The sequence below is a fragment of the Coturnix japonica genome, chromosome 1 (genome assembly GCF_001577835.2).
Source record: "Coturnix japonica isolate 7356 chromosome 1, Coturnix japonica 2.1, whole genome shotgun sequence".
Lineage (NCBI taxonomy): Eukaryota > Metazoa > Chordata > Aves > Galliformes > Phasianidae > Coturnix > Coturnix japonica.
In genome coordinates this window covers 102,180,964-102,208,091 of record NC_029516.1, presented here as the reverse complement: position 1 = coordinate 102,208,091, position 27,128 = coordinate 102,180,964, and the positions used below count along the sequence as shown (strand labels likewise).

Sequence of the window (27,128 nt, the reverse complement as noted above, 5' to 3'; positions counted from 1 at the left end):
GGGAAGTCTCATGTCCTGATGAGCAGTGTGATGCCACTGCATCACTTGTTAGATATCCACAAATTAAGCTCAGAAAAATGGTTACAGAAAACCTGTTTGCTGGATATGGAAATATCAAACTGGTGTTTAAGGTGTGATGGTAGGGCTTATATCAGGAAAGCTGCCCTGGTACCAACACACCACAGTCTGATACTACCTGGCAATATATTGATGTCAAATATAAAAACAGAATTTATAGTATCACATAAATGTTTGCATTATTTAAGATTACTGACATTTAAGATACACATCGTAATTGTATAGTATACCTTTGGTTGGCTTTATAGAAAACGCAGTTCCTTTTTCTGTAGATAAAGGTTTCCAAGTAAAGCAAGCAGTACAGTTTCTTGGATTGTATACTCTGACTGTTGCTCTAAATTCTGTCTCTGCCAGGTAGCCAGGAATAGGATTTAAAATCAGTTCTCTCTCAGACAGATGAAGTTCAACAGGCACTACGTTTGCAGTAACCAGCACACGCCCAGGATGTTTGTTGTTTATTGTGTAAGTGAAAGTTCTGTAGCATAAAAAAATATAGATACATTACTGTAGCTTTTCTGTATTTGTTATGTTGTAATCAAAGTAGAATTTATATGAAGTGTAATCATTAGGAAGACAATTATGAAGCAAATGAGCATGAGCACAGTTAAAAATGATAAGAAAAAGTTACCTGTAATTGTTTTGCATGTAATTTAAACCATCTGATTGGTGAAGATCATCCCAAAGAATTACCAACTTCATACTGCTCTTTCACAATAGCATTAGTAATCTGAGGGTTTTAACTTGATACTAAAAATCTAGTAAGTGGTTTGTCTGTATATTTAGCCAGGAAGAAGTGTATGATATGAGCACAGATGCAAAGAGGTAAGAATATAATAGAAGGAGCACAGTATTTTCACAAATTTTCTCATAAGAAATGAACTAAATTAGCAAAATCCAAACTCTTTCTCCCTGTGGCACTATGGCTATACATGCTTGCAAAATTACTCAATGTAAATCTGCCTAAGTTATTGAAATTACTACAAGTGTACGTTCATAATTTTATCATAATTATACCAACTTTAAACTAGCCACTGGTTGTTTTTTTTTCCTACTAATACAAACGTAAAAGGTAAATCAAGACAAATATAAGAAGCCTTACTTTTTAAATATTCCACATATTTTTGATTTAAATTCTACTGGAAAATGAGTCTTTGTCAGAGGAGGCACCACCTGATGCAATGGACCTGCCACCGTCAATTCATCAGCTTCAATCTCAACTTGTATCCATATATGAACCAACAAGTTATTGATGATTTGCAGTTTTCTGGCAGTTGTAGAGCACACACAGACATCACCAAAGTTCATAGTAGAAGGACCTGGAATATATTAGAAAGAAGATCTTCAACACTAATTTACTACTAAAACATTTTCATCAAAACAGTTTAGTCTTCCAGATCACAGAATTAGTAGCAGAACAAATTCTGTTTATTGAAATATAATTTTTCCTCAATCAGATACTTAAGTAGTTTGAGAAGCAACAATTCAAAATAAAACTAAACTTTTCAATTTGTTCTTTGACACCTAACAATTTGGTTTTATGAAGCATGTAATTTGATGGTGATAAAATGATCATCTCTACTGTATTTACTGCTATCACCACACATCATGCTGGTCTGCAGACTTCAAGCCCTTTGCATGAATCACATATTTTACAAAACCCTAAACATTTGTCTATATTAATGTATTCAATTTATTCTACTTTTCCCCAGGTGTATCAGTATGGAGATATATATACACACAAGTTATAGGTACAAGTTCTGGCTTCATTGAAAATTCAAAAGACAACCCAGGAAGCAATGACATTTTTCACTTTGCATTTAAATAATATGATCTGCCCCTATGACCTTAAAAGAGACCTTTTATACTACTAAGTGCTGTTAATAGATTAGACCCTCATAGACTTTAGAAGTTGTTACTCTTCCCATCACAGAGCATTCCACAAGAATTATTTTGAAAGAAAATCTTGAAGAAGTTTTACTTTGAGGCATTACTGTTCACTGTTATCTTTAAGAAACATTCTGAGGACTCCAAGGAGTCTTGCTGATATTATTGTTGGTCTAGATACTATGCATTAACTAGCCATAATAGTATGAGAAGGCCTTATATTAAGCTACATTCATTTGTCCATAATAGGCCATAGCAGGACTGGCCTTTAAAGGAGGCTCTCCTTTCACATGTCCAAGCCTAATTCTACCTCTGTATTGTCTGATAAGTACAAAGCTTTTGTTAAACACTACTGTAGACATCAAACCACTGAACTAAGCTATTAAATATGAAAAACTGAGGAAGCACTTTGTGTTACTACAAATTAGCATTTTTATAACAACTGTATACATTTAATAACAAGAATAACAATCTTACCAACTAGTATTTGATGAAGTTGTTTGGGTGTCAAAGTTAGATTACAGTCATCCTTCTCTTGAATAGAAGACGGCACAGAATTAAGCCCACTCCAAATCTGGGATAAACACAAGACATCTTCTCAGGACAGGATAAAAATTCTTAATCTCTTTTAATAGAGTAAATACATTATGCTTATATAACTACTCGAGCACTCAACTTACTTCCTCGATTGAAGCACTTTCTGCCAATTTTTGACTAGTTAATAGGCAATTCTCATTCGAAGAAAGCATTTTCAACTGCAACTTCTCCTTGGGAAAATCCGTGACTGAGATCTTTGGTGACATAAGCCTTTCTGCTGTTTTCAAATCTAAGCTCACAAAATTATCATAAATATGAAACTGCCTGGAGAGGAGGGGGAAAAAAAATTGTATGGAAATCAATAATTTTGAGTGTTCTATTTAAAGTATTTGAGTATTCTCATTAAAGTACCTTGGATATTTTTTTATTTTTTTTTTTTAATAACAAATTACACTAAGTAAGAATATTTCGCTATAAAATAAATCTCAAATATAGTCTTTTATTATATTGTTTAGACAAGGACTAGGCTGTTGCACAGTTGTGGATACTGCTTCACTAAATGCGTTACAAGCACTACGGGTACAAGAACATACATATTATATCATGCCTAAAGTAAACCTTAGAGAACAATGAAGTTGTCAAGTCAAACACCGAAAAAACAGCAAATGCCAAGATTACAAAGGATCCTTTAACTGTGTATGCCTGAACTTACAGACTAGTTCCCCAAGCAATTAACTTTTATTGCTCAAAGTTAAACTCCAGTCAATTTAACCTGTAACCAACAGATTTTAAACTTTCAGAAATCTTAGGCAGATGCTTCATATCAAGTACTTAGAAAATTACAACTAAGTTCAATAACAACTGTGAAATTCATCTGAAAACTGAAATATTTATTTCTGCTCTTGCTCCTCAAGAAATACCTTAAATATTCCATGGTCACAAAAGTCTATAGTCACATAAGCAGCACATGCACTACACAAAACCATTCCTTTCAAGAAAACCATATACTCTGTGCACACATAAAAAAATAATGATGCATTCACCTCTGGCAGACCTTGTCTGAATCATGATGTAATCTCAATTTACATTGTTCTGTGCATATACAACAATAACCTTCTACCCCTTAATTTTTAAATAACAGGTTTTGCAAACTTAACAGTCTTTAAGGTAGAACTTCACCTTTTCTTTTGGAGAGGGAGGCTTCATAAGCTTTTGCTTCCTCCCCCTCATTTTTTTTCTTAAAAAATACTTAAAAACATCAGTGCCGCCATGTCTGGCTTCCGTAGATTTTACTCCACTGCACACCAAGTAAATAAAAACTTCTCACTTTATAAACTTGTATAAATTAAGAATAGGATGCCAACACGATCCTTTGATCTTGTCCGCCACATTACACAAATTAGGTTTATGAGCAGGTGACCCATGCATGCTGATTAAAAATTATTTCTTACATATTAAAAAAAGAAACCAATATAATCAACAGCATGTTTTCGCAATGATAAATAACCAACTCTTCCTAGAGATCATTTTCAGTTTTACCTAAAGATGCACAGCCCTGGACATAAGTTTTACACTGGAAGCGCTCACTGAGTATCTAAATGATCATTTGACTCATGTTGTTTCTGAATACATTATAAATGAAAATATCAAAACCATAAGTATTTCTAGATGTGACAATTTTGGTGCAGCTAAATGAATTCTGTGTGTGTATATACATATATTTCATAAAAGCCCAAAATATTTATTTATCCTTTAAATAAAGTCTTACCTGGTAACATCTTTCTGTAAGCGACGCTGCCTTAAACTAGAAATGAAATCAGCATAGTATTCCTTATGTGCTTCCTTTGACAGTAGTTCAGAGTCAGTATAAGAAAACTCTGGATCTATATAATTATATCTCTCAGTCTTTGTAAAAATAGTCCTAAAAGTTTAGAAAGAATTTTAGTTTCATTATTTGTATGAGATGATTCTGGGTCTTCTTAGAACTAAAACACACTGATTTTGCTATACACATATATTTAACTGTGAACATACAGCTGATTATTAATATTTAACCTTGTAAAGGCAACCAAAATGAATAATTGAAATTGTAATAGCTACATTTAGAGTTTCACACACAAAAAGTCAAGGCAATAAATGTATGTGCAAGAGGATCAAGGTCTCCTAGACTGCAATGAATTTTAAAGAACATAGTTTGAAAAAATAACTGTCATATTAGTAACCAATCTTGATCTACCATGAAACATATACATAAATGTTTATTTTCAAATATTACTTTTTCTTAATTTGTTACCTGTACTTTTTATTTCGTTCACTAGGTCGAATGCTGGTTGAGCGGTCATTAGGAAAAGCTATAAGTGCATCCCCCTTAAAATTCCTGTTTATTTGATGAGTATGAATTCCTGTTTGGGTTGATTTAAGTATTGCCATAGGTGCAGTACGAGCGCACTGTCCCGTGTCATCTGCTACAAACTGCCCAGTTGCATTGGTAATCATTGGTGTTATACCTTAAAATTCAAATAAAATATGTTAAATACTTATATTTGTACTTGTAAATCAGAATTCAAAGTACTACATAAGAAAAATACCCAATAATTTATAACAGTCCACTCAGCAGCCCAACAATTGCATTTGTCCATCCCACTACTCTTTCCTAGGATAAGAGGACCATTCTAAGAGCCAACTACTTTCACCATAGTCAAATATATATATATACACGTTTATGTTGCAAACCAAACAACCTGTACTGTGTCCAGCCTGGGCACTATTTTCCATCCTCCAAGCTATAGGATTGATTACAATCACTTCCACTGCACGGGCAATAATTTACAAGAAGATTCATTCACCCTCCCTGACTCCACCAAAGACACAAACAAAAACGCATCCACACAGACTGGGAGAAGGGAACAAGAAAATGTTCTTTATAAGCCTTCAAGTTGGAGGGAAAAAAAAAAAAATAGGACTGACAGAATGAATGAATTTAAGAAAACAGCAGTTAGAAAAGCTGACAGTTATCAAGGGCTTTGAATGTGAGAGAGTAATCAAAAAAATATCAATAAGCTTAAACTCTGATGACTATTACTATTCAAAAAAACATTTTATGTATACTTATGTATGGATGCCACATGTGCATACATAAGTTATATATAGACTGCTGGCTACAACTCACATGGGAAAGACTGAGGTACTGAACTTTTTTTTGCCTCAGTCTTCACTGGCAAGTGCTCCAGCCACACCACTCAAGTAACAGAAGGCAAAGGCAGGGACTGGAAGAATGAAGAACCATCAACTGCAGGAGACCACCTGAGAAACCTGAATGTATACAAATACATGGGACCTGATGAGATGCATCCAAGTATCCTAAGGAAACTACTGGACTAAGTTGCTAAGACACTATTCATCATATTTGAGAAGTTGTAGCAGTCTGCTGAAGTCTCTGCCTTCTGGAAAAGAGGAAACATGACCTGGGGAACTCAGTCAATTTCACGTCTATGCCCAATAAGATCATGCAGACTATACTAACCCACATAGAAAATAAGAGGTGACAGCCAACATGGCTTCACTATTTAACATCATTTTAGCAATATGAACAGTGGAACACAGTGCACCCTCAGCAAATTTACTAATGACACCAAGTTGTGCAGTACAATTGGCAGAAGCGCTCCCATCTGGAGGAAGCTTAATAGTTGAGCCTGTGAGCCAAGTGAAGTTCAACAAGATCAAGTGCAAGGTCCCACACCTGGTTCAGAGTAATTCTAAAAACAAACACAGGCTGTTCAGAGAATGAATTGAGAGCAGCCCCAAGGGGGAATTACAGAATCATAGAATCCTTATAGTTGGAAAGGACTTCTAAAGGCCATCTAGTCCAATTTCTCTCAATGAACAGGGACATCCACAGACAGATCAGGTTGCCCAGGGAATGATCCAGCCTCGCCTTGAAAGTCTCCAGGGACAGGGCATCAACCACATCACTAGGCAACCTGTGAAGAAAGGCTGATAGATGGGGCTGCTCATTCTGGAGAAGAACTCTGAGGACATGTCATTGCAGTACTTAAAAAAGATAGAAACTTTTTATACAAGGAGACAATTATGGGAAAAAGGGAAGCAGTTTTAGAAGTAGAAAATATTAAAAGTGAAAAGAGAGAGAGACTTAGATTAGATATCAAAAGGAAGTTCTTCACTCTGAAGGTAGAAAGGGAATAGAAAAGTTGCCCAAGTTGTGTGTGCCTGGAAACATTCAAGGGAAATTGGATGTGCCTTCGAGTAACCTGATCTAGAGGAAGATCTCACAACTCATGGCAGTGGAGCTGGAACTAGATGGTCATTAAAGTCCCTCCCAGCTCAAGCTGTTCTACAATGCAAACCATTCTTATATATAACTTATAAAACTACTAAAAATATGGTATTATAAACACATTTTTAATAAGGACCTGAACTAATTACTGGACATATTCTGAAAGATTTTTATGTTATCACAGCCTTTACAGATTGGGAAGAACCACAGGACACAGAACAGCTAGCAGGCTCCATAAACTGGCAAATTCATCTAGTAGTAACATATAGACAATAAGGAATACCCTGTTGTCCTTCTGACTTTGTCCTGTGCTCTCTCTTTCTCCTCTCTCACAGCTTAAAACTAAAACACATTAGCACTGTGTAACAGCATCACTGCCAAAAACAGAACATTTACTGATGTATAAAAGTTAAATAATAATATGATTAAAAGTTATTCTTTAGTAGTTGCACTTGGTTAAAATACAAGCCACTTTCCTTGCATTCATTTATACTTTTCTGGGTATACACTGTCCAGCTGAGCATTCTCTCAAATCCCAAAGAGAAATTATTTTTTAAAAACAGACTAAAAATAATATTGTAAAAAATCTTCAAAAATGCATTTTAAAAAATATTTTATCACTTATCACATATGATTTTATGATCTTACCGGGATTCATTCTGAATATAATAGTTTTTGGTTTAGATTTGCACACACCAATAAGGTCCAAATATATTTGGTGAATAGATTTTGTCTTTGAAACTTTTAAATTATTCTTGTCTAGTTCTGTACCAATTATATCAATAACCTGCTTCACTTCAAATATTCCAATCTGATGTGGAGAAAATGAAAATATAAAATCCTGTAAAAGAAAAGTGGTTAATGAGACATTACATAGGAAAAAAGTATACTGAAGCTACATGTAATTCTGTTTAATGGATTCACTATTCTTCCTGTTTAGTTTTTAAAGATGTGTTCAGCACTGTGCTTTTGAAGTATGCCAATGACAACACGTATGCACACATACACACACCAATGCTATAGAACACCAGCAAAATCCTGCTAGTTCATTTCTGAGATAAACTATTTTTTCATGTCCCAAATGACAGGTTTGTTAAATTCCTTCCATATTCAAATTAAATTTAGCATAGCTTCTTATATTAAAGAAATACTATGTTACTCAAGTACTTGCAATAAACTAAAGGAAATGAAAATAGTGTTGCAAGGGCTCACTCTTCTCAAGATAGTAAAATGCCAAAAAATTAAATCCAGGAAAAATGTAAGTAAAATGATTTTGGAGGAGCTCCTTCAGAAAGGTAATGTGGCCTATAGCCCAGCTAATGTGGCCTATAGCCCAGCTGAAATGTCTCTACACCAATGCACACAGCATGAGAAATAAGCAGGAGATGGAAACCATAGTGCAACTAGAAAACTATGACCGAATTGCTACCACAGAAACACAGGACAAACCACAGAACTAGAATGCTATGATTAAGGGCTACAAGCTTTTTAAAAGTGATAGGTAAGGTAAGAAGGGCAGGCTCTCACTTTTGGTGGAGGGGGGTGAGTTTAACCATCTGGATATCTGCTGGGAAAACAGCACAGTGAGTGGCAAGAAAAGGAGACTCCTGAAGTCTGTTGATAATAACTTCCTGGTCTGGGTATCACATAGACCAACCAGAGAAGAAACATTACTGTACCTGATGATCACCAATTCAGAGAAGATCGTTAAGAGGTTAAAACTGAAGGCAGCATGGGCTACAGTGACCACACCCTGCTTCAGTTTGTGATCTCAAGGAACACGAGCCTGGCAGAGAGAAGAATCAGGACCCTAAACTTCAGGAGGGCCGAAATGGGAAACATCATTCCCATTTTCAAGAAAGGCAGAAAAGAATATCTAGGGAACTGCAGAATGGTGAGCCTCACATCTGTGCTTGGAAAGTTCACGGTGCAAATCCTCCTGGAAGATATGTTAAGGTACATGTGAGATGAGGTGATCCAAGACAGACAGCATGGCTTCACCAAGAGCAGATCGTGCCTGATTAATATGGTGGTCTCCTACAATAGAGTGACAGCATCAGTAACCAAAGGAAGGACAACTGATGTCATCAACCTGGTCTTGTGCAAGGTCTTTGACATGGTTCTGCCCCACATCTTTATCTCTAAATTGAAGAGGTATGAAGACTGGACTATTTGGTCCATAAAGAAATGGTTGGATTGTCATACACAGAAGGTTGCTTTCCATGGTTCTATATCCAGGTGGAGGCCAGTCACAAGTGGTGCTTTCTCGTGGGTCTATCTTGGGACCAGTGTTCTTCAATAACTTTAAAAACAAACTAAATAGTGGGATCATGTCCACTCTCAGTAAGCTTGTTGCTGACACCAAGCTGAGTGGTACAGTTTGCACAATAGATGGGATGACATCCAGAGGAACCCGGACAGGCTTGAAAAGCGAGTCCATGTGAACCCAAAGATGCTCAACAAGGCCAAGTGCAAGGTGTTATACTTAGGTTGGGACAATCCCAAATATATGAAAAGACTGGGAGAAGACATTGAGAGCAGCCCTTCCAAGAAGGACTTGAGGGTCCTGGAGGACAAAAAGATCAGCAAGAGCCAGCAGTGTGCGTTCCCTACTACTCTGACCTCATGAGGCCCCATTTGATGTCCTGTGTCCAGGACTTGGGCCCGCTATAAAAGAAAAATGTGGAGCTATTCAAGCAGATGCAGAGGGGGGACACAAATTCATTTTACTTACATAGTAAAACACCAACCTTATTGTGGCCTTTCAGAACAAGAAAGGAGCTTTAAAACAAGAGGGTTACCAACGTTTTACATGGTCTGATTATGAGAGGAAAAAAGCGAATGGCTTTAAAACTAAAAGAGGGGAAGTTTAGATATTAGGAGGAAATACTTTACACAGAGGTGCTGGCACAGCTGCCTAGAGAAGCTGTGGTATCCCATTCCTGGAGAGGTTCAAGGTCGTTTTGGATAGGACCCTGGGCAGCCTGAACTGGTGTGTGGCAGCCCTGCCCATTGCAAGGGAGCGGGAACCAGAATATCTTTAAGGTCCCTTCCAACCTAAGCCCTTCTAGGACTCTATTAAAATTTTCTTACTACTATAATTGTCTTTTACAAATTTAAAATATTACTTGCTATTTCCTGGGATACAGGAAAGATCATTAAATTACATAAGGAGAAAAAAAAATATGCATTTAGCTGATATTAAATATCATAGCTGCTGAAATTAAATTATTCTCTTTTACTTTAAAGAAACTCCGCTACTGATCCATGTAAAATAATCTACATATGTATATAATATATGAGAAAGAGATAATTACCTTAGTAGAACTTTTTTTTATTTTTCCTTTATCAGGAGAAATATTAAAGTGAGCAGTCTTGCGGAAACTGAATTTCACTGGAAGAGACTCAGATTCATTTTTGAGTGTCCACAAAACTTGTCTTTGTTCACCCAGGAAACAGTCCATAAACTTAATTACAGGTCCTGGATTAAAAGTTAGCATGACAGGAAGAGCAGTACCTGTCACAGCCAATTCTGTGCAATTAGGACGATTCTCTGTGTTAGAAATACACACAAACAAAAAATGGTAATTAAACAACCACCACCACCCATACATTACCCCAGAAATCTATTGCCATACCAGCAAGACATATCACACTGTAACTGAATAGTTGTAAAAGCAAAATAATACTGCTAGACACTATGATTTATAAAGCAGTTTTCTGTAAGATTTGAACATAGACATGCTTATTGATAATGGCTACTAGATAATAAATTGTTCTTTTATTAAATTCAAATGACTATATTTTCATCCTCAGAATGAAAAGCTGTGTAACCCAAGTGATATTGACTTACAGATGGCTCTTGGTGTTTGTCTCCTCCCTTGCAAATTTATATATTACATTTTAGCTGTTCACTACCAACAGATAAATTCATGGCATGCATGAATACATTCAACTCTTTCTACTCACAACAGATTTTGGTGCTAAGGCACAAAAGCTCCCTATAACATTGTTAAGTGGTAGAAGAAGAAATTTTAAAAAATCAAGATACACAATTTTATCATCCTTATACAGTGACTATACACTTCCATAACATACTTGTATTTGGTGTGGTGCCATCACTGGGGGTCTGCAGATCTTTTTTACCAGCAGCCTCAAATCTCAGAAACACTATGTAATCTTGTTTTGGTGATGAATCATTTGCTATGAAGGCCCCTTTAAATTTCCTGTAAGAGTTATGATCTCTAATTACAAGACCTTTTTTATTTTAATTTTTAAAAAAGCAAAAATATCCTAAACAAACAAAAAAATCTTAGTTTTTATCATCTACTTCAGCTTCTTTACTATTGATTACAGGCTGAAAAAACATTTTTATACTTTCTGTAAAAAATGGAAATATAACATAATTAACTGAGCAATATCCGTATGCTTATGATGCTAGTTATAAGATATCTTTATCATTCACATATTTTTACATTAGTTTTCAAAGGATTACATGCACATAAACCACTTATATGTCAGTAAAAGTTTCAGTAAGAGAAAGTGTTCATTCCAATTCCTGTTTTCTTCTTCGTTTGAAAGAGAAATGTTCCATTATGCCTACTACTTTTTAATTACAAAGAAAGCTCTCCCAAAATGTTTTTGTCTCTTGGTGATGAAATATCTGTTCTTTCATACTGCTGCACATACATGATAACTTTATGAAATAAGTCTAATGTCCTGAAAAAAGGCATTTGACTACAGAACTTTCTGAATCTTTAGAGATTTAACACATTTAATTGGAGAAGTAATTCATTCCCTTTGTAATATCTACTAATATTATTCTTATCTCACAATAAGCTTACTCAATTCCTGGTCCAAAGGCATCTTTTGTAAATTATAAAACATCTCCAAAAAAGCTACTTCAGACTTAACTTTACAGAACCATGTAATCAGAATATCCCAAGTTGGAAGATACCCACAAGGATTACTGAGTCCAGCTTCTGGCTCTACATAGCCAGTGCCAGTGTCCATCCACCATATGTTGAAGAGCCTTTTCCTAACACCCAATCTAATCCTCCCCTGGCACAGCTCCATGCCGTTCCCTCAGGCCCTGTCATTGTCACACAGAGCAGAGTTCAGTGCTGCCATTCTGCTCCCTGTGAGGAGCTGCAGCTGCCATCAGGCCTCCATCAGCTCCTCTGCTTTGGGCTGAACACATCAAGGGACCTCAGCTGCTATTCATCTGTCTCTAGACCCCTTTGAAGTCCCCCTTTTGATGCTATCTCATAGTTTCATGCCCTTCTTATACCATGCTAGTCAAAACTGCGCACATGCTGAGGGCTCACCAGCACAGAGCAGCCTGGGACAATCCTTTCTCTTGCCCAGCTAACAGGAGGCCTGATGTACCCCAGACTACAGTTGGCCCTTTTTGCTTCCACGGCACACTACTGACTCATAATCAACTTCTCATCAACCAGAACCCCAGATCCCTTTCTGCAGGGCTGTTATGCAGACTCCCCTTACCCAGTCTGTAAATTCACCCAAGGATGCAACAGCCGAAGTACATTTGTAATTTGGACCACTCACTCACTTTGGACAAAAGCAAAGTGTAACCATGGACTTCCTATAAGGTGGCAAGGTTCCCTGATCAGGAATGCACCAGATCAAGGTGGAAACATCTAAATCTCTTGTTTTGTTTATGAAGCTTAAATCTTGTAAAACAGCATCTGCACTCTTCTGTAGATCTGTTCCCTAAAAGAAAAATCAAAATATGGGTATGTCAGCAGCTCAGCTTGATGTTTTATGTTCTCAACTGTTTTTGTTTGATGTTTTTTTTTCCACTATGAAGACTTGTAACTTTCACAAGTAAAAAGATGCAACCTAAGGAATACCAGTAAGACATATTTCCAAATCATGCAGCTAATTAACTAATTTTCCATAAATGTTTTCATTGTTGCTGTTTTAAGTGGATGGTTATTCAGATGACTTCACTGTCACAGAAAAGAAAAAAACAATTGAAACTGTAAGCATTCAACATTCTGCAATACTAAAGTATGTTTTGACGACTTCTAAATCACAACAAATGCATTCAGCAAAACCACTCAATAAATAAGGAAATAAATAAATAAAAGGAGGTGAGGAGGAAGAAAGGACCACACTTAACATTCTTAACGTGACAATGTCACATGATGAAACAAATACATGAAAAGAACTTAATTCCAAAGTAAAAACACAGTAACTTTTGCAAAGGAGAAGTGATAGTAAGTTTATTAATCAGAATACAGTATGACATCACAACTGCAGTTAGAAGATGAATGTGGAGAAACAGAAATGCAAAAACAGAAATAAGCTTTTAACTAAGAATATATATACATTTTTTTCTTACCATCTCTCCTCCAGCAGCATTGTCATCCAGTACTGCTACCCAGTCCATACTCTCTGGACTATCATTGTATAAATATATTTGTTCAGTCTTTGAAGACCCAAAATAAACTGATCCAAAATTAATGCATTCCAATACATTTCCAGAAGGCCCTCCTAGAACTCTAAGAACTTGTTCTACAACAACAGCTTTGATCTGTACTTCCATGTAGAAACCTCCTTCGCCCTCCACTCTGTTAGTAAAAGTAGCAAATTATAGTAGAGAAATGTTAGAAATCATCACTTTGTTTTTCCTTAGAACCTACCCAAACTGAAATCAAAACATTTAAACTAAAATTATCTTCCAGTAGATAATAAAAACAAAAAAAGTATACTTGATGTACAGTACCTAGCAGGTATATCACCAATCACAAAAATAAAATAAAAATCACACATTGCAATATAAGACTTGGGGGAATTTTTCCATTTTTTTCCTTTATTCCCCCTCCTCTTCTCTATTGTGTTGGCACACTGTTGTTTCAAACAATAGGGATGGCATCTGAGAAGCAGCAGGTGTCCACAAATGATAAGCTTCTCCTTTTCCTCTGTCAATTTTTGTAACTGGAAACCCATGGTGGTGTATACATGTAATTTTATCTTGGAAAACTGGAGCTAGAAGTTCATCCAAGACGAGTGTATAGAACTGGTATTGTTCATTCCTGAATGCCTGAGCTTCATGACAGCAATAAACATCAAAGGACCATATAGATATTGTATAAATCTTTCTTTTTCTACTGGAACAATCTTTGTTCTTACTGTGCAAAAGAATCAAATGTAGTATTGTAATGCACCATTCTAATAGAACCAACTCTTCTTTTCAATATATTCAGAGCTGAAAAATCGTTGCTTTGGAAATAGTCAGATATATCATGCCATAGTGGAGGTTCAAGAAGACCTCAGCTTCTCTGAATGTCATCTTTCAGCTTCCAGTTACTGGATTCACCAAAACAGAAAATAATTTTTACAAAAATACAATAGAATTCCTCTGAGAATTTTGGTTGTGCTCAGAGATTTTTTTTTTAAATGCTTAGAAAAGGTAAATGGAAATAACTAAGATCTATACCAATTCTCCAAGTAAAATTCCTGTCACTGACTCCTTTTAAGACTTTCAATACTGCCCTATTTGGTTATTATATAAATTAAATATTTATTTATATATAGCATGTGTGTAAGTGTTGACAACGCCACTTGATTTCATTTATTATAAAATATTTTGCAATTACTATTAAAACACTGAAATAATCAGCAATCATGTAGAATTTAATAATATAATTTAAAAATCAATACTGCAATTGGGAATCGAAACTTGCAAGATTTTGTTTGTTTGTTTGTTTTAGAATTAATAACAGACAAAAATGTAATTTACAGACTGCAGTTATATCAGTCATACACTCACTTTATCATTTCATTAATGATTCTTGGTACATCTGTACAGATCTGCACTTTAACCACCTTGAAAGATTCGGGCTCTACCACTCCACTGGTAGGTTCTATGCCAACCAGAATGTCCCCATTATATGATATTTTAAATGAACCTAAAAGAAACAATACATTAAACAATATTAAATTTGTAGATATACCTCCATTAAACATTTAGAATAACAAATGACAGGCTTCTGTATGTACCATGCAGCAGTGTTTATAAGTAAAGATAGTTCCTATACCGAATGAAAATTTTCACATTACCTAAGTTATGAATGCATTTGCAACTAATATATGCTATATAATCTTATTTATCTAATTATCATTCCTCAAACTAATAAGTTAGTATCTATATTTAAAAAAAAAAGTAGTGAAGAAAGTGTTTTCATCACAAATTCTAGTCAGTCATAGGTCAAGCAGAATAAAATTATTTAGTTTTCTCCTAACTTCCTAGCAATCCAACTAAGTAGAGCCTTGAAAAACTTATAGAGCTGTAACGTGGAATATATTGAAATGCTGACACGAAACCTTGTTAATGTAGAAGCGCTCATAAACTCCTCTTTTGTGGCATGTTAACATTATTCAAATGATCATACCGTCTTCTTTTAAACTGGTTGTTACCCCTGGCTTAAGATTTTCACATAGCTCATTACTGTTAATAAATGAATTCACAACATGAGTACACTGCAAGACTTGATAGTCAAATCCACTTGTAAAATAAAAACCCTATATTTTAAGCACGTACCTTGGATTCTTCTAAGTTACTTTAAATAATATTCACATGAGCATTTCAGCCTATGCCTATATACTTGTCTTACCACAGACACTATCCAAGCCACACTGTCACAGGTAAACAGGTTTTGGTTTCGCTGAGTTTGTTTTAATTACCTTTAACCTGGCAGACTTAAAACATACTCAACAACTATCCACTTTTGTTTGTTTTGATTGATACAAATAAATTCTGTTCTAATTGTACAAGTCCATGTCTCTCCTGTAGGAAACTTCACATCTGGATGCAGACTCCAGGTGAGGCCCACCTAACTTCTAAGGAAAGGTATCTTCAGCTTTTTCTAGGAAAAAAAGGCAGTCAGAGAGACTATGTAGATCACATGGGCATTTTCTTACACTCCAGTCTTCATGTTTCTTATAATCCTTAGAACTGTCCCTCACAGAAGTTGAAGAATTTGAATGATTTGAGAGCATTATGATTTCAAATGCTACGGCAGAAAGAGGAAAAACCTCTCATTAACTTCTCATAACGTATATGGTTCGATTCCCATTCCAGAGGATTTTGAAATTACAGGGAGCTTGTGTTTGTTTATTCAACAGACAGCTAGTGGAATCTAGCTAGAGAATCACAAAGACAACACACAAAACAAAAGCAGAGGTGATTCACCATTATTTATTCTGGGCATACTGAGCCAGTGAGAAACTTATAAAAATATCTATCAGACATGATTCAGGAGAAAAGATCTGAAAGAATTTCACAACTTGCTAAACTCATGTTTTTTTCCCTGAGCAAACAGTACTTCTATACTGCCTACAGAAGTAATGGACCATTAATAGGACAGTGGTGATTTAACTCAGAAAGGGAGCTCAGCACTACCACACTACTCTCTCACTCCTCCTCATTAGGACAGAGGGAGAAAACAAAATTGAGGGTGGGCAGGGAACCCTACAGGTTCAGATAGGGACAATTACTGTCATGAGCAGAGGGAGCATAGGCAAAATTTGAGCATAAGTGAGATTGATTAAATTTATTGCTTACTGAAAACAGTAAAAACAAAATCACCTTCCCTCCATCCACCCTCTTCTGCCTCTTACCCCTGAGTGGCAGGGAAACTGGGAGTTGGATCTGCAGTCAGACAATTTGGCTTCATCTCTGCCATTCCTTCTCAGTCACTCTCTGTCTCTGCTCCATGTGACATCCCTCCCACAGGATGCTGTCCTTCCCATGCTTACCCCTCACAGGCTTCCTGCAGGCTGCGGCACTCCAAGCCATGCTGCTCTGACATGGGGCACTGCTAGGCTCTGCTCATAGCAGCCACCAGAGCTGCTCTTCCCACTACCAAAACCTTGCCATGAAAACCCAACTCATAAAGCCACAATACTCATTAAATGTGTAACTCAGAATCTGCATAAGATTGCATTTTCCAAAACGAAATACTTCCACAATTTAATGCATACTAAACATTTACCTGACGCTGATCCATGGTTAGCTATACTAATCTCTTCACTAATTACTTTACCGCTTGCCATCACTGTACCAAAATCAACCTCTGTCTTGGTTTCCAGATAACAGCATGGAGCTAACCTGCAAAAAGAANGGGGGGGAAATCATGGTTATATTCTCCCAAAGCTTGAAAATAAATTTGTATATTTAAGGAATTTGATCAGGTACCACAATGGAAAGAGTTCTGCTTTTCTTCTAGTAGTCCTACTAACACAGCTCACTTTAGCACAGTAGCATATATAGAGGACACATAGAAAAGCTTATCTATCAAGCTGTTAAATGACTGCAACTTTAGTACAAATTATCCTCAGGCATTTAGGCAAAACAGAATGAAAACATTTCTATTTAGTTTCAAATACATTATTGTGGTACAAAGAACTTTAATTAATTTGAAAAGTTTTCACTATATTGAGTCAGTTACAGCACAGAAGTTGACATTCACCATATTTCATTATCAGCTGCCATTACTAAAAGCAGAGAAAATACATGCATGCCCATTTCAATTTGGTCTTCTTGTTCTATAGGAATTTCACATGGATTCTATAAAATATATTACAGCACAGGAAGTGAGTAATGACAAATTATTTCTGTTATTTACTTAAGAGCCTCATCCAGTATGTCAATTTCATTGGACAGGTGGGAACTGCTTTGCAATTGATTAATCACTTAGTAGACATGAACTCCCCACAAGATTAAACTGAAAACAGTAGCAGAATATCAGTTTTAACTGGCATACCCAATCAGAGGGATATCAACTATGTCTTCTTCTATTAAAAGACGCAGACTATCTTCAAGATCTTGTTCAGTCTCAGGACAATATTCTACAAAAGCTTTGATTTGAAGTCCAGGTGCAACGGGGTGTTCTGGATTTTCCACAGTCAGTTTAAACTGCAGCATTTAAAAATAAAATAAAATAAAATAAATAAATAAAAATGATTATTTTCATTTCTAAATTAAAAAAAGACTTATACACATGGCTCATTTTCAGAATAACACATGGATTGATTTAAAATTCACAACTGGTTTTAAAATATGCAGAATTTTGTAAAGTTCTTTTTCCTATTTATCTATGTATATTATTTGCACTGGCCCAGCTGCCCATAGAAGCTGTGGTGCCCCATCCCTAGAGGCACTCAAGGCCAGGTTGGATGGGGTCCTGGGCAGCCTGAGCTGGTGGGGAGCAGCCCTGCCCACAGCTGGGGGAGGAGTGGGTGGGCTTTGAGGTCCCTTCCAACCCAAACCATTCAAACCATTCTGTGGTTCACCTTTGAGCAGCATAAGAAAGGGTGAATGAATAACATCATTTTATGGGTTCAGAAAGTCTTGATTTAACAAAATACCGTTTCTAGTCCTTCCAAGAAAGCTCTAGTTTTGCTGCTGTTGTTATAAACATTTTGAAGTGGCACAAGATAAGGGCAGTTACTACATAATACAGAAACCTTTTAGTATCTGAAAAAACAACAATTAAATTTCAATTAAATTTAAAAAAAATAGACTGTGTAAGAATTTTCTGTATATATGACCTACAATCCACTGAATTCAACTGAATGTCCCACTATACGCTGAAAATCTGTTTGAAAGTTCCATGCATGCACTTCCAGTTTCTTCAGGGAGAAGTGAGAGGGAAAACAAACAAAAAACCAAGAAAATTTAAAAAAAAAAAAAAAAAAAAAGAGAGAGAAGTAGGTGACACAAAGTATCTTCTTGTATCTGCTGACTTCCAACACCCCCTTCACATCTTTCCTTAAACAGAACATATGAGCAATCTACCAGAATGTAGGACCTGGAGCATCTCCCCTCTGAGGAGAGACTAAGCAAACTGGGTCTGTTTAGCTTTGAGAATAGAAGGCTGAGAGGGGACTTGATCCAGGTTTATAAATACCTGAGGTGTGGGAGCCATAGTGGTGAGGCTGGTCTCTTTTCAGTAGTGAGTGGGAACAGGACTAGGGGTAATGGGATGAAACTACAGCATAGGAAGTTCCGCACGAATGTGCGCAAGAACTTCTTTACGGTGAGGGTGACGGAGCACTGGAACAGGCTGCACAGGGAGGTGGTGGAGTCTCCTTCTCTGGATATATTCAAGACCCGCCTGGACGCCTACCTGTGTGACGTGGTGTAGGGAGCCTGCTTTGGCAGGGGGGTTGGACTCAATGATCTCTAGAGGTCCCTTCCAACCCCTACAATTCTGTGATTCTGTGAATCCAACAGCCACCACATTTCCAAGAAAACTTAATCAGCAGATCAAGAAACTCTCTGATGTTTCAGTACAATTCACATCACCCTGTGCATAACAGACTTCTGCTGTTCACGTCCACATTAATCATTTATGTCTAAAGAGTCATCTCAGTATTCCTGGTGTATTCTGTACTAATCTTTATTTGGAATTTGTAAGGAAAAAAAAAATAATAATGTAAGCATATTTGTCGATTACACTGTTAGAAAATCTATTCCATTAAAATTTCCCTAACGATATAAATACTCAACCAGAAGATATCATGGGGTTATTACAGGGTTGATTTTTAGACAGTCACACTTCAATTTTCAAGTGCAAACTATTTACCTCTTCTCTACAAAGAATTAAACATCTGTGCATATTCATTCTGTGTAAGGGAAAAATGAATATTTTAGAATGCTAAATTTTAAATGAAACCTATGGAAAGGTGCCTTGTGAGCTAACTGCCTTGAAATGCACGTTTCAGCCTCATGCTGCCGGCAGCTTAGGGAAGGTTAATTTTCAACTCTTGCACTCTATCAAAATAACACTTCAGAAAATTTACAGACTAGTCACATTTCACCCTAACTCTCATACTGGGCATCTCACAGAATCACAGAATTGTAGGGGTTGGAAGGGACCTCTAGAGATCATCGAGTCCAACCCCCCTGCCAAAGCAGGCTCCCTACACCACGTCACACAGGTAGGCGTCCAGGCGGGTCTTGAATATCTCCAGAGGAGACTTCACTACTTCCCTGGGCAGCCTGTACTAGTGCTAACAGACCTCACATGCCACAGATGATGGCATTAAAATATTCAGCCTAAAGCATCGACTATTTTTTTGGTCGCTTCATTGGTTGAGTTTTTTTCTTTTATTAACAGTAACTATATTCATAAATAATGACTGACTAAGCCTTTTTTTCTCATCTAAAATTGATTCTGCCTTTCCATTTCTAGACGTGAAAAAACTGATGAATAAGGCTCACAAAAAACAAAGCACAGTAAGCACTGCCCTGCCAAATTGAGCTCCAACTGCTATGAACACGAGGCAACATCAGCTTCTGTTTCATCCCCAAGCGCCAGTCCAACATTTTGATCCTAATTTTGAATTAATCAACAGGATAAATACTATCTGGATAAAAGACAAATGCAAAACTACTAACCACAGTTGGGTCTTGCTGGGCCCACATCACTAAAGGATGTGAGTTAGTGGGCACAGTGGTGGTTTGGTGGAAAAGAGCACTAAGATCATCTAGTCTAACCAGCGTTTATGATCTGTGATACTATGTCACTATATTCTATGTCAAGGGCTATACTTGTTGCAATTTGAAAGATTTTCTAAAGGTTGGATATACAATGACTTTTCCAGAAGTAATGAGATGAATATGAGAACCTAATGAATGAATCACAGAATCACAGAATTATCAAGGTTGGAAAAGACCTGGAAGATCATCTAGTCCAACCATTACCAATACTTCCCAGCTAAATCATATTCCTCAACATAATGGGAAACTAATGAGGATCACCTTTAGAAAAGATGGGAGAATTCTTTTCCAAGAAAGCTTCCCACCAGCAAGCACAACAAATAGACTCCTTCTCTCAGAAAACTTAGGAGAGTCCAATAGAGACAGAGCTGTCAATCAGTGCTATGAAATCCCAGAAAAAAAACAACTGCAAAAGCTGCAATCTGTAGCCAATTTGGAATACTTCACAAATCTGACCCGCTTCTACATGGCTCTTCTTGAAATAAAAGGGAAATCACAGGCTTCTTGAGGGATAACATTCCTGAAAAGCACAAAGCCAGCGAGAAAAGCTAAGCAGGATTTGCTACATACAAAGTTCTTGATGGAGTATGACATATGAGAAAGCTAAATTCTATTAAAATAATAGACTTACAGAACAAGGAAGCTCTTTTCACATTGATCGCCTCAGGAAAATATTGAGCTGAAGAAACCAGAGATCATTTCACTCAGACTTACAAGCTTTAGCTCAGCAGCCTCATTTGAAATTCAATATGAGAATATTCTTCATCCAATAATTAAAGTTAGAAAAGACCTCTAAGATCACCCAGTCCAACCAGCAGCCCATCACACCATGCCCACTGCCCATCTCTCAGTGCCACATCCACACGGCTCTTAAACACCTCCAGGGACGGTGACTGCACCACCTCCCTGGGCAGCCTGTGCCACTGCAGCACTGCTCTTACTGAGAAGAAATTACCCCTAATATCCAATCCGAGTCTCTCCTAGCACAACTTGAGGCCATGCCCTTTCATCTTATTGCTGTTGCCTCAGGGAAGAGGCCGATACCCACCTCACCACAACCTCCTTTTGGATGGTTGCAGAGATCAATAAGGTCTCCCCTGAGCCTCCTCCATTATGAACAATCTGTTTCCTCAGCCACTCTCCATAGGACTCGCGCTCCAGACCCCTCACTGTATTATCACCCTTCTCTGGACATGCTCCAGGGCCAAGCAGTTTCAGTTATCCCAGAAAGCACACCTGAACTTCCTCATGAGTAGCAGGTAACCTAGGACACTCCCCCACAGAATCACAGAATGACCCGGATTGGAAGGGACCTCAAGGATCATGTAGTTCCAACCCCCCTGCATAGCAGGGCCACCAAACATACACATTTACTAGATCAGGTTGCCCAGGGCCCCGTCCAACCTGGTCTTGATCACCTCCAAGGACGGGGCATCCACAACCTCCCTGGGCAGCCTGTTCCAGGGCCTAACCACTCTCCTAGTGAAGAACTTTCCCCTAACATCCAACCTAAATCTTTCCTCTTTTAACTTAAAACCATTTCCCCTTGTTCTGCCAGTGGAGTCCTGCTATTGTCAGCCCTTTCCAAGAGTTTACTCCCCTCCTGGGAGTAAGTTCCCTTCAGGTATTGAAAGGCTGCAGTGAGGTCACCCCGCAACCTTCTCTTCTCTAGGCTGAACAAACCCAACTCCCTCAGCCTGTCCTCACAGGGGAGGTGCTCCAGCCCCTGATCATCTTTGTGGCCCTCCTCTGGACCCCCAAACAGCCGCCGTTATATCCACATCCCACATCTGGGCCGGTCGGGAGCTCTGGGGCAGACACCCACCGCCTCACCCTCACCTCGGGCCGGCACGGCGGCAGCAGCCGGAGGCGACAGCTCTCTACCCGCAGGTTCCGGACGCTGAGCGCGGCGCGATATCGGCGTCCCGGCACCGCGGCAGTGAATAGCAACTCGGGCGGGGTGATGCGCACCCCGTCCACGTCCCACCACCCGTCCGACATAGCGGCCATCGCTTCTCCAAGGCGGTGGTAGCTGCTGCCTGGAAACGGTCGCTTAGCACCGGACGCGGAGCTCTGATTGGAAGCAAAAGGGGAGACTCATCCGAACCCACCAATTACAAGAGGAGGTGCCGTGCAGGGGCGGGTCCTTGCCCCACATCCTGCCATTTGGTGGGCGCTATGTGAGGGTGAGGGATGTGCCCTGCTCTCATATGGGTACTCTGGTCCCTAGGGGGGGCACCGAAATGGCCGCTGCCCTTTGGGCCGTGTTTACCAATGGGGAGGTATCTCAGCTGATGGCTCCTGGCAGCATGGGGGAGAGGGCTTACACTGCATATGCCCTCTTTCTGACAGAGGTTGTGGAGCGTGTGTATATAAGCAGGGATGTTTATCCTGTCCCAGGTTACTGAAAGCAAGGGTGCATTCTAAATAAATTTATAAAATAGAAGTGGCCTGATTTCTCTTCTGGATAAGCACGTTACTTATAGGCATGGTCTGCATAGACCAAACAGGGCGCTAACCAGGCTGTGTGTTGATGGAAAGCATAGTGTCTGCTGGGGCAGTGTCTGCAGTAATAATTCATTGTATGCATTTACTGAGCTGAGGAAGGCATGTTCCAGTTCTGTATCTCTGTGCCTTCATGTGCTGTAATTTAAGCAGTAAAATGCTCCTGACAAGAATCCTACACTTAGGCAGATAACGGGCCATTTTGCTCTTTGTTTCCATGTAGCAGAAGAGAAGAGGGGGAGCGGCAGGTACAAATCCTCAAACATCAATTTCGATCAACCCAAAATGTTTTCCCTTGGATTACATCATCCCCTGAAAGTGCTCGTGAACTCAAGCTATATGTGTTTTAAAAGCCGAACGTGAGAGCAGCTGCAAACACGGATGGCAGCTGGTTGAGCTGCCAAGAACAAAAAGGGCACAAGTCTTATTTTTAACGGGTCAAGAAACCCAGAGGGGGCACAGCGAGAGGAGTGAGCCTTTGTTTCTGATAATGGAGAAGGCTGCTAACAGGTAGGGTTTTCTTTCCTAAAAATTCAAGTGATAGCAACCCATCTGTAGATTACTTTAGAACTAGTGGCAGCGTGCCATTGCAAGCACTGAAAGTAAAACCAAGGGATATGAGAGGAGCTCTTTGGGATGAGTACTCGAGTCTATTTTATTAACTTGATTCCTGTAGGGAGGGAGGGGAAGGGGAAGAAGAAGGCCTTCCAGTACCCAAAAGGGAGCCTACAGGAAAGCTGAGGAGGGACTTCTAAGAAGGACATGTAGTGACAGGGCAAGGGGAAATTATTTTAAACTGGAAGCGGGTTGGTTTTTAGACTAGATATTAGGAAGAAATTCTTTACTGTGAGGGTGGTGAGACACTGGAACAGGTTGCATAGAGAGGATGTGAATGCCCCCTCCCTGGAAGCATCAAAGCCCAGGCTGGATGGGGCTCTGAGCAACCTGGTCTGTGGAAGGTTTCCCTACCTATAGCAAAGGGGTTGGAACTATATGATCTTGAAGGTTCCTTCTAAATCAAACAATTCTGTGATTCTTAATCATTAAATCAAGTGACCACACTAAGAGTGAATTTACTTCTGTGGAAATGTACACAATTTTACAGTACAATAACCTGCACTGTTCTCACTGCTTTCAACTTAGCGTTATCACATGACAAATAATAAAGCTTCATATCAAACTTGTTAAAATTATGTTATAGTCTTCAGAATGAAGTGTATAATCTTACAATTACAGTATCCCCCACATCTGAATTTCTGAGATATTTCCAACTTTTCTAAGCAAGACCTTGCAGATTTCATTTGACTGTTTTCTTTTCGGACTCTTCTCCCAGATCCTAGGTTTAAAAAATTAAACAGAATGACATCGTTAATTCTTTGCAGTTAGTAAACAAAGATAATTTATGTAAAATGAAGTAGCCCCACGCTTGGTCAGGTATATCCTGTGTCCATGGTCAGTGTAAAACCAGATGGAGAGTCGGAAAACCATCATGAGTCTGTTCTTTCCTTCCGTATGTATTAGAAAATTTCAAAAACTGAGATGTTGGCCATACATACGCATGTTCTAAATGCAGGCCAGAGATGCTTGTGAACCAACCAAGTCACCTATTGGATCAGAAGTACATCTCATTTATTTACCATCTCTAAAAGCACAGTCAAATCCTTTCAGAAAGTGCTCCATGCAGGGGTCAGAAAAAAAAAGAGGCAATTAAACTGATTATAAGGATGGTTTATTTGACAGTAATTCAGCAACAAGTAATCATAGTGATACCTGAGACAATTAAACTGACTTAGCCAAACTGTCACTCATACAGCATTTTGTTCCTGTAATTGAATCCAGAGGAACTGGGATTTCAACTGAATGCTGACCTCTTTATTTTACTTCAGGAAGAATAAACGTATTTAAAATATACTGAGTGAAATAGGGCCACTTACTGGTAAAATAAATGAAGTCAGTTCATTTTACATCAGCTTATGAGAGTCAGAAACAGATGAAGTCGAAATCATGATGAATAATAAGATATATTCCTTTGCATTTAATCTTGCAAATTGTTCTGCTTAATGGAAAATGAGAATGTTGAAAATGACAGATTTGGGCTCTAAAGGTCTCTTCACCAAACAGAGCATTCTCTGAGAAGCAGAACTAATGAAGATTTTATGGGGTGTTTCTGCTCAATGAAGCCATCAGTCTTTACAACATGTGCAAGAAATGCCCTTCTCTGAGACCTCCTTTCTCAGACTGGATTGAAAAGAGCAGAACCAAAATCACTGAGAAAAAGAGAGAAACAGAGAGACTGTAAGTTAGACAAGTTAATCACAAACACCTGCTTTCTTGCCTTTTATTTTTTTTCTTTTGAGAGGTTGTAGAAATTGGTAGATTAAAAATCTGTATTATTAATATATATAGTCTGCATTGTTTGATTATATGTTTTCAGCTCAGAGAGTTGTACAGTGAGCTCATCTATACAGCAGAAGCAGAATATATCATTGTAATGCTTCACTTCAGGTATATAACTTTAATGAGACCGGTAGAGTTTCCAGGCTGATATCAAGGTGTTAACAACTACTGGTATCAATGAAACTGTGTGAAATTTCTACACAACTAAGATGTGATTTTTCAAATTTACTAATGGTGGGATGCATCTTGCCACACTTGATGTCTGTTTTTAGCTTCCATTATGGTTAGGGAAAAGAGATGAGTACCTTCAAAGGATGATCATCTACCACTCTTACATAGGTATTTAAAATAGAATTCCATCTCTCATGTAGACTTTATGCAGGTCTCCTGCTCTCTAGTTACTTCAACACTTTTGATAATCTTTCTTAGGCAGTAGTGATAAAACTATTGAAGAGCATGTTCAGATCCTAGTGAATTTATTTTCTTTAACCTGAAGGCTGAAAATTAATGTCTATCCGTTTTGTGGTATAATTCCATGTTTCTTTATTATACATCTACCTTTTACATCTTTTGTGCAATTTATCCAACTTATTCCCTTAAAATCCAAGTGCTCAGTAAGATAAATTAAATCTGTGCTGTGACTGTCTGGATGTTGGTCACTCCCTAGTTTTCAACTCCTTACGTACTCACCTTTCTGAGATGCTTAATAATTCTATTACTGTAGCTTCACATACAGCTGGAAATCATTAGCAAACTGGTATGTCTCTACACTTTAAAACCAGTCAGACTATGTTTCAGTGTAACCTTCTGTGGTTTCTCCTTACATCAATCCACTTTGCCTGAAAAAAACTACCCTTAATCCTTATGAATGTCATCACTGTTTATTGTTGGATTATGCTAGGAGAACTCATTTGTCTTCATAAGTTACAGATGAAGGGATACTACCCAGTTTAGTTGGGTCCTTAATCCAATGATGGCTTTGAAGATCAGTAACAAAGCTTCCATATTGTATTACATGGGAATTAGGATAGAACATAGCTTGCAAAGTACAGAAGATATATACTCTGGGGAATTCATGCTACTCAGTAGGTTAATGATGCCTTGTGTCAACATACGCTTTCTTTTATGAAATTTGTAACCATTTTTTTACTTCTGATTTTTTCTTCCCATACCAGGAATAAGAGAAGCACAGGCATTCAGCTGACCTTCACTGTTTTATTGATTATTTTATGCATCTCTCTCCTAATAATTTTTTCTCAGCTTAGGTGTCTGTTTATATACTTTTATTTCAGTTGAGGATCTGTCTATACTGCTTGTTTTCACTTGTCTAGTCACCCACTATTTTTAGTGTTATATTTATGTAATATTTAGAAATGTTGCTTTCTACTTGTAAATCTATCTACAGATACTTTATTTGCAAATACAGTTTAATACGTTGTCTGTATTGATATTCTGCAAAGAACAAGCATTACATTGATCTCTTCTCACTGTCATCCATTTCTCTTGCTGTAACAGCATTTCCATACATTTTCAGCTCCTCTGAAGAAGCCATTTCTGAGCCATTGAAAGATGTGCAATTCTTTCATCTTATCTGCATTGCATTACACCTACTATACTGGGTCCTAATTTATCAGCTATGTATATAACATATTTTATATATTTCTATTTTAGTCTACATAGAGTGGACATTTTGCATTTTCTAAGTTTTCCTAGACTTAGTGAAAACATTTAATGGGGAATCACAGAATCACAGAATTGTAGGGGTTGGAAGGGACCTCTAGAGATCATCGAGTCCAACCCCCAAAAATGTTGGGCTTGCATTTAAGACACTCCAGAGTTGTAATCAATTCTTTTAGCTCAGCAATAAGCTTTCTTTTAGAAATTTCATTAAGCTCCCAT

At 37.8% G+C, this 27,128-nt stretch overlaps 1 protein-coding gene and 1 long non-coding RNA gene across 5 annotated transcripts in view; one reads left to right on the top strand and one right to left on the bottom strand.

Annotated features, from left to right (window-relative positions):
• The window catches only part of CFAP47 (cilia and flagella associated protein 47), a 223,632-nt gene extending 201,233 nt beyond the window's left edge, over window positions 1-22,399 (bottom strand). For 3 of the 4 annotated variants that reach the window (XM_015884388.2, XM_015884397.2, XM_032449378.1), the window contains exons 1-15: window positions 22,167-22,399; window positions 17,587-17,738; window positions 16,816-16,931; window positions 14,592-14,730; window positions 13,161-13,389; window positions 12,366-12,526; window positions 10,892-11,019; window positions 10,111-10,346; window positions 7,442-7,634; window positions 4,793-5,006; window positions 4,268-4,420; window positions 2,643-2,823; window positions 2,440-2,536; window positions 1,178-1,394; window positions 309-553 (exon numbers count right to left, since the gene is read on the bottom strand). In XM_015884388.2, coding sequence (XP_015739874.1) covers window positions 309-553; window positions 1,178-1,394; window positions 2,440-2,536; window positions 2,643-2,823; window positions 4,268-4,420; window positions 4,793-5,006; window positions 7,442-7,634; window positions 10,111-10,346; window positions 10,892-11,019; window positions 12,366-12,526; window positions 13,161-13,389; window positions 14,592-14,730; window positions 16,816-16,931; window positions 17,587-17,738; window positions 22,167-22,337 — 2,632 coding nt within the window. In that variant the 5' untranslated portion in view covers window positions 22,338-22,399. Of the gene's footprint in view, window positions 1-308; window positions 554-1,177; window positions 1,395-2,439; window positions 2,537-2,642; window positions 2,824-4,267; window positions 4,421-4,792; window positions 5,007-7,441; window positions 7,635-10,110; window positions 10,347-10,891; window positions 11,020-12,365; window positions 12,527-13,160; window positions 13,390-14,591; window positions 14,731-16,815; window positions 16,932-17,586; window positions 17,739-22,166 lie in introns of those variants that run through there. The other variant, XM_032449382.1, reaches the window with a different exon arrangement.
• A 14-nt stretch (window positions 22,400-22,413) lies between these two features.
• Window positions 22,414-23,243, top strand: LOC116654445. The gene is made up of 2 exons (XR_004309689.1): window positions 22,414-22,513; window positions 22,814-23,243. It is a non-coding gene; the product is annotated as an uncharacterized LOC116654445 (long non-coding RNA).
• Window positions 23,244-27,128: the final 3,885 nt, after the last annotated feature.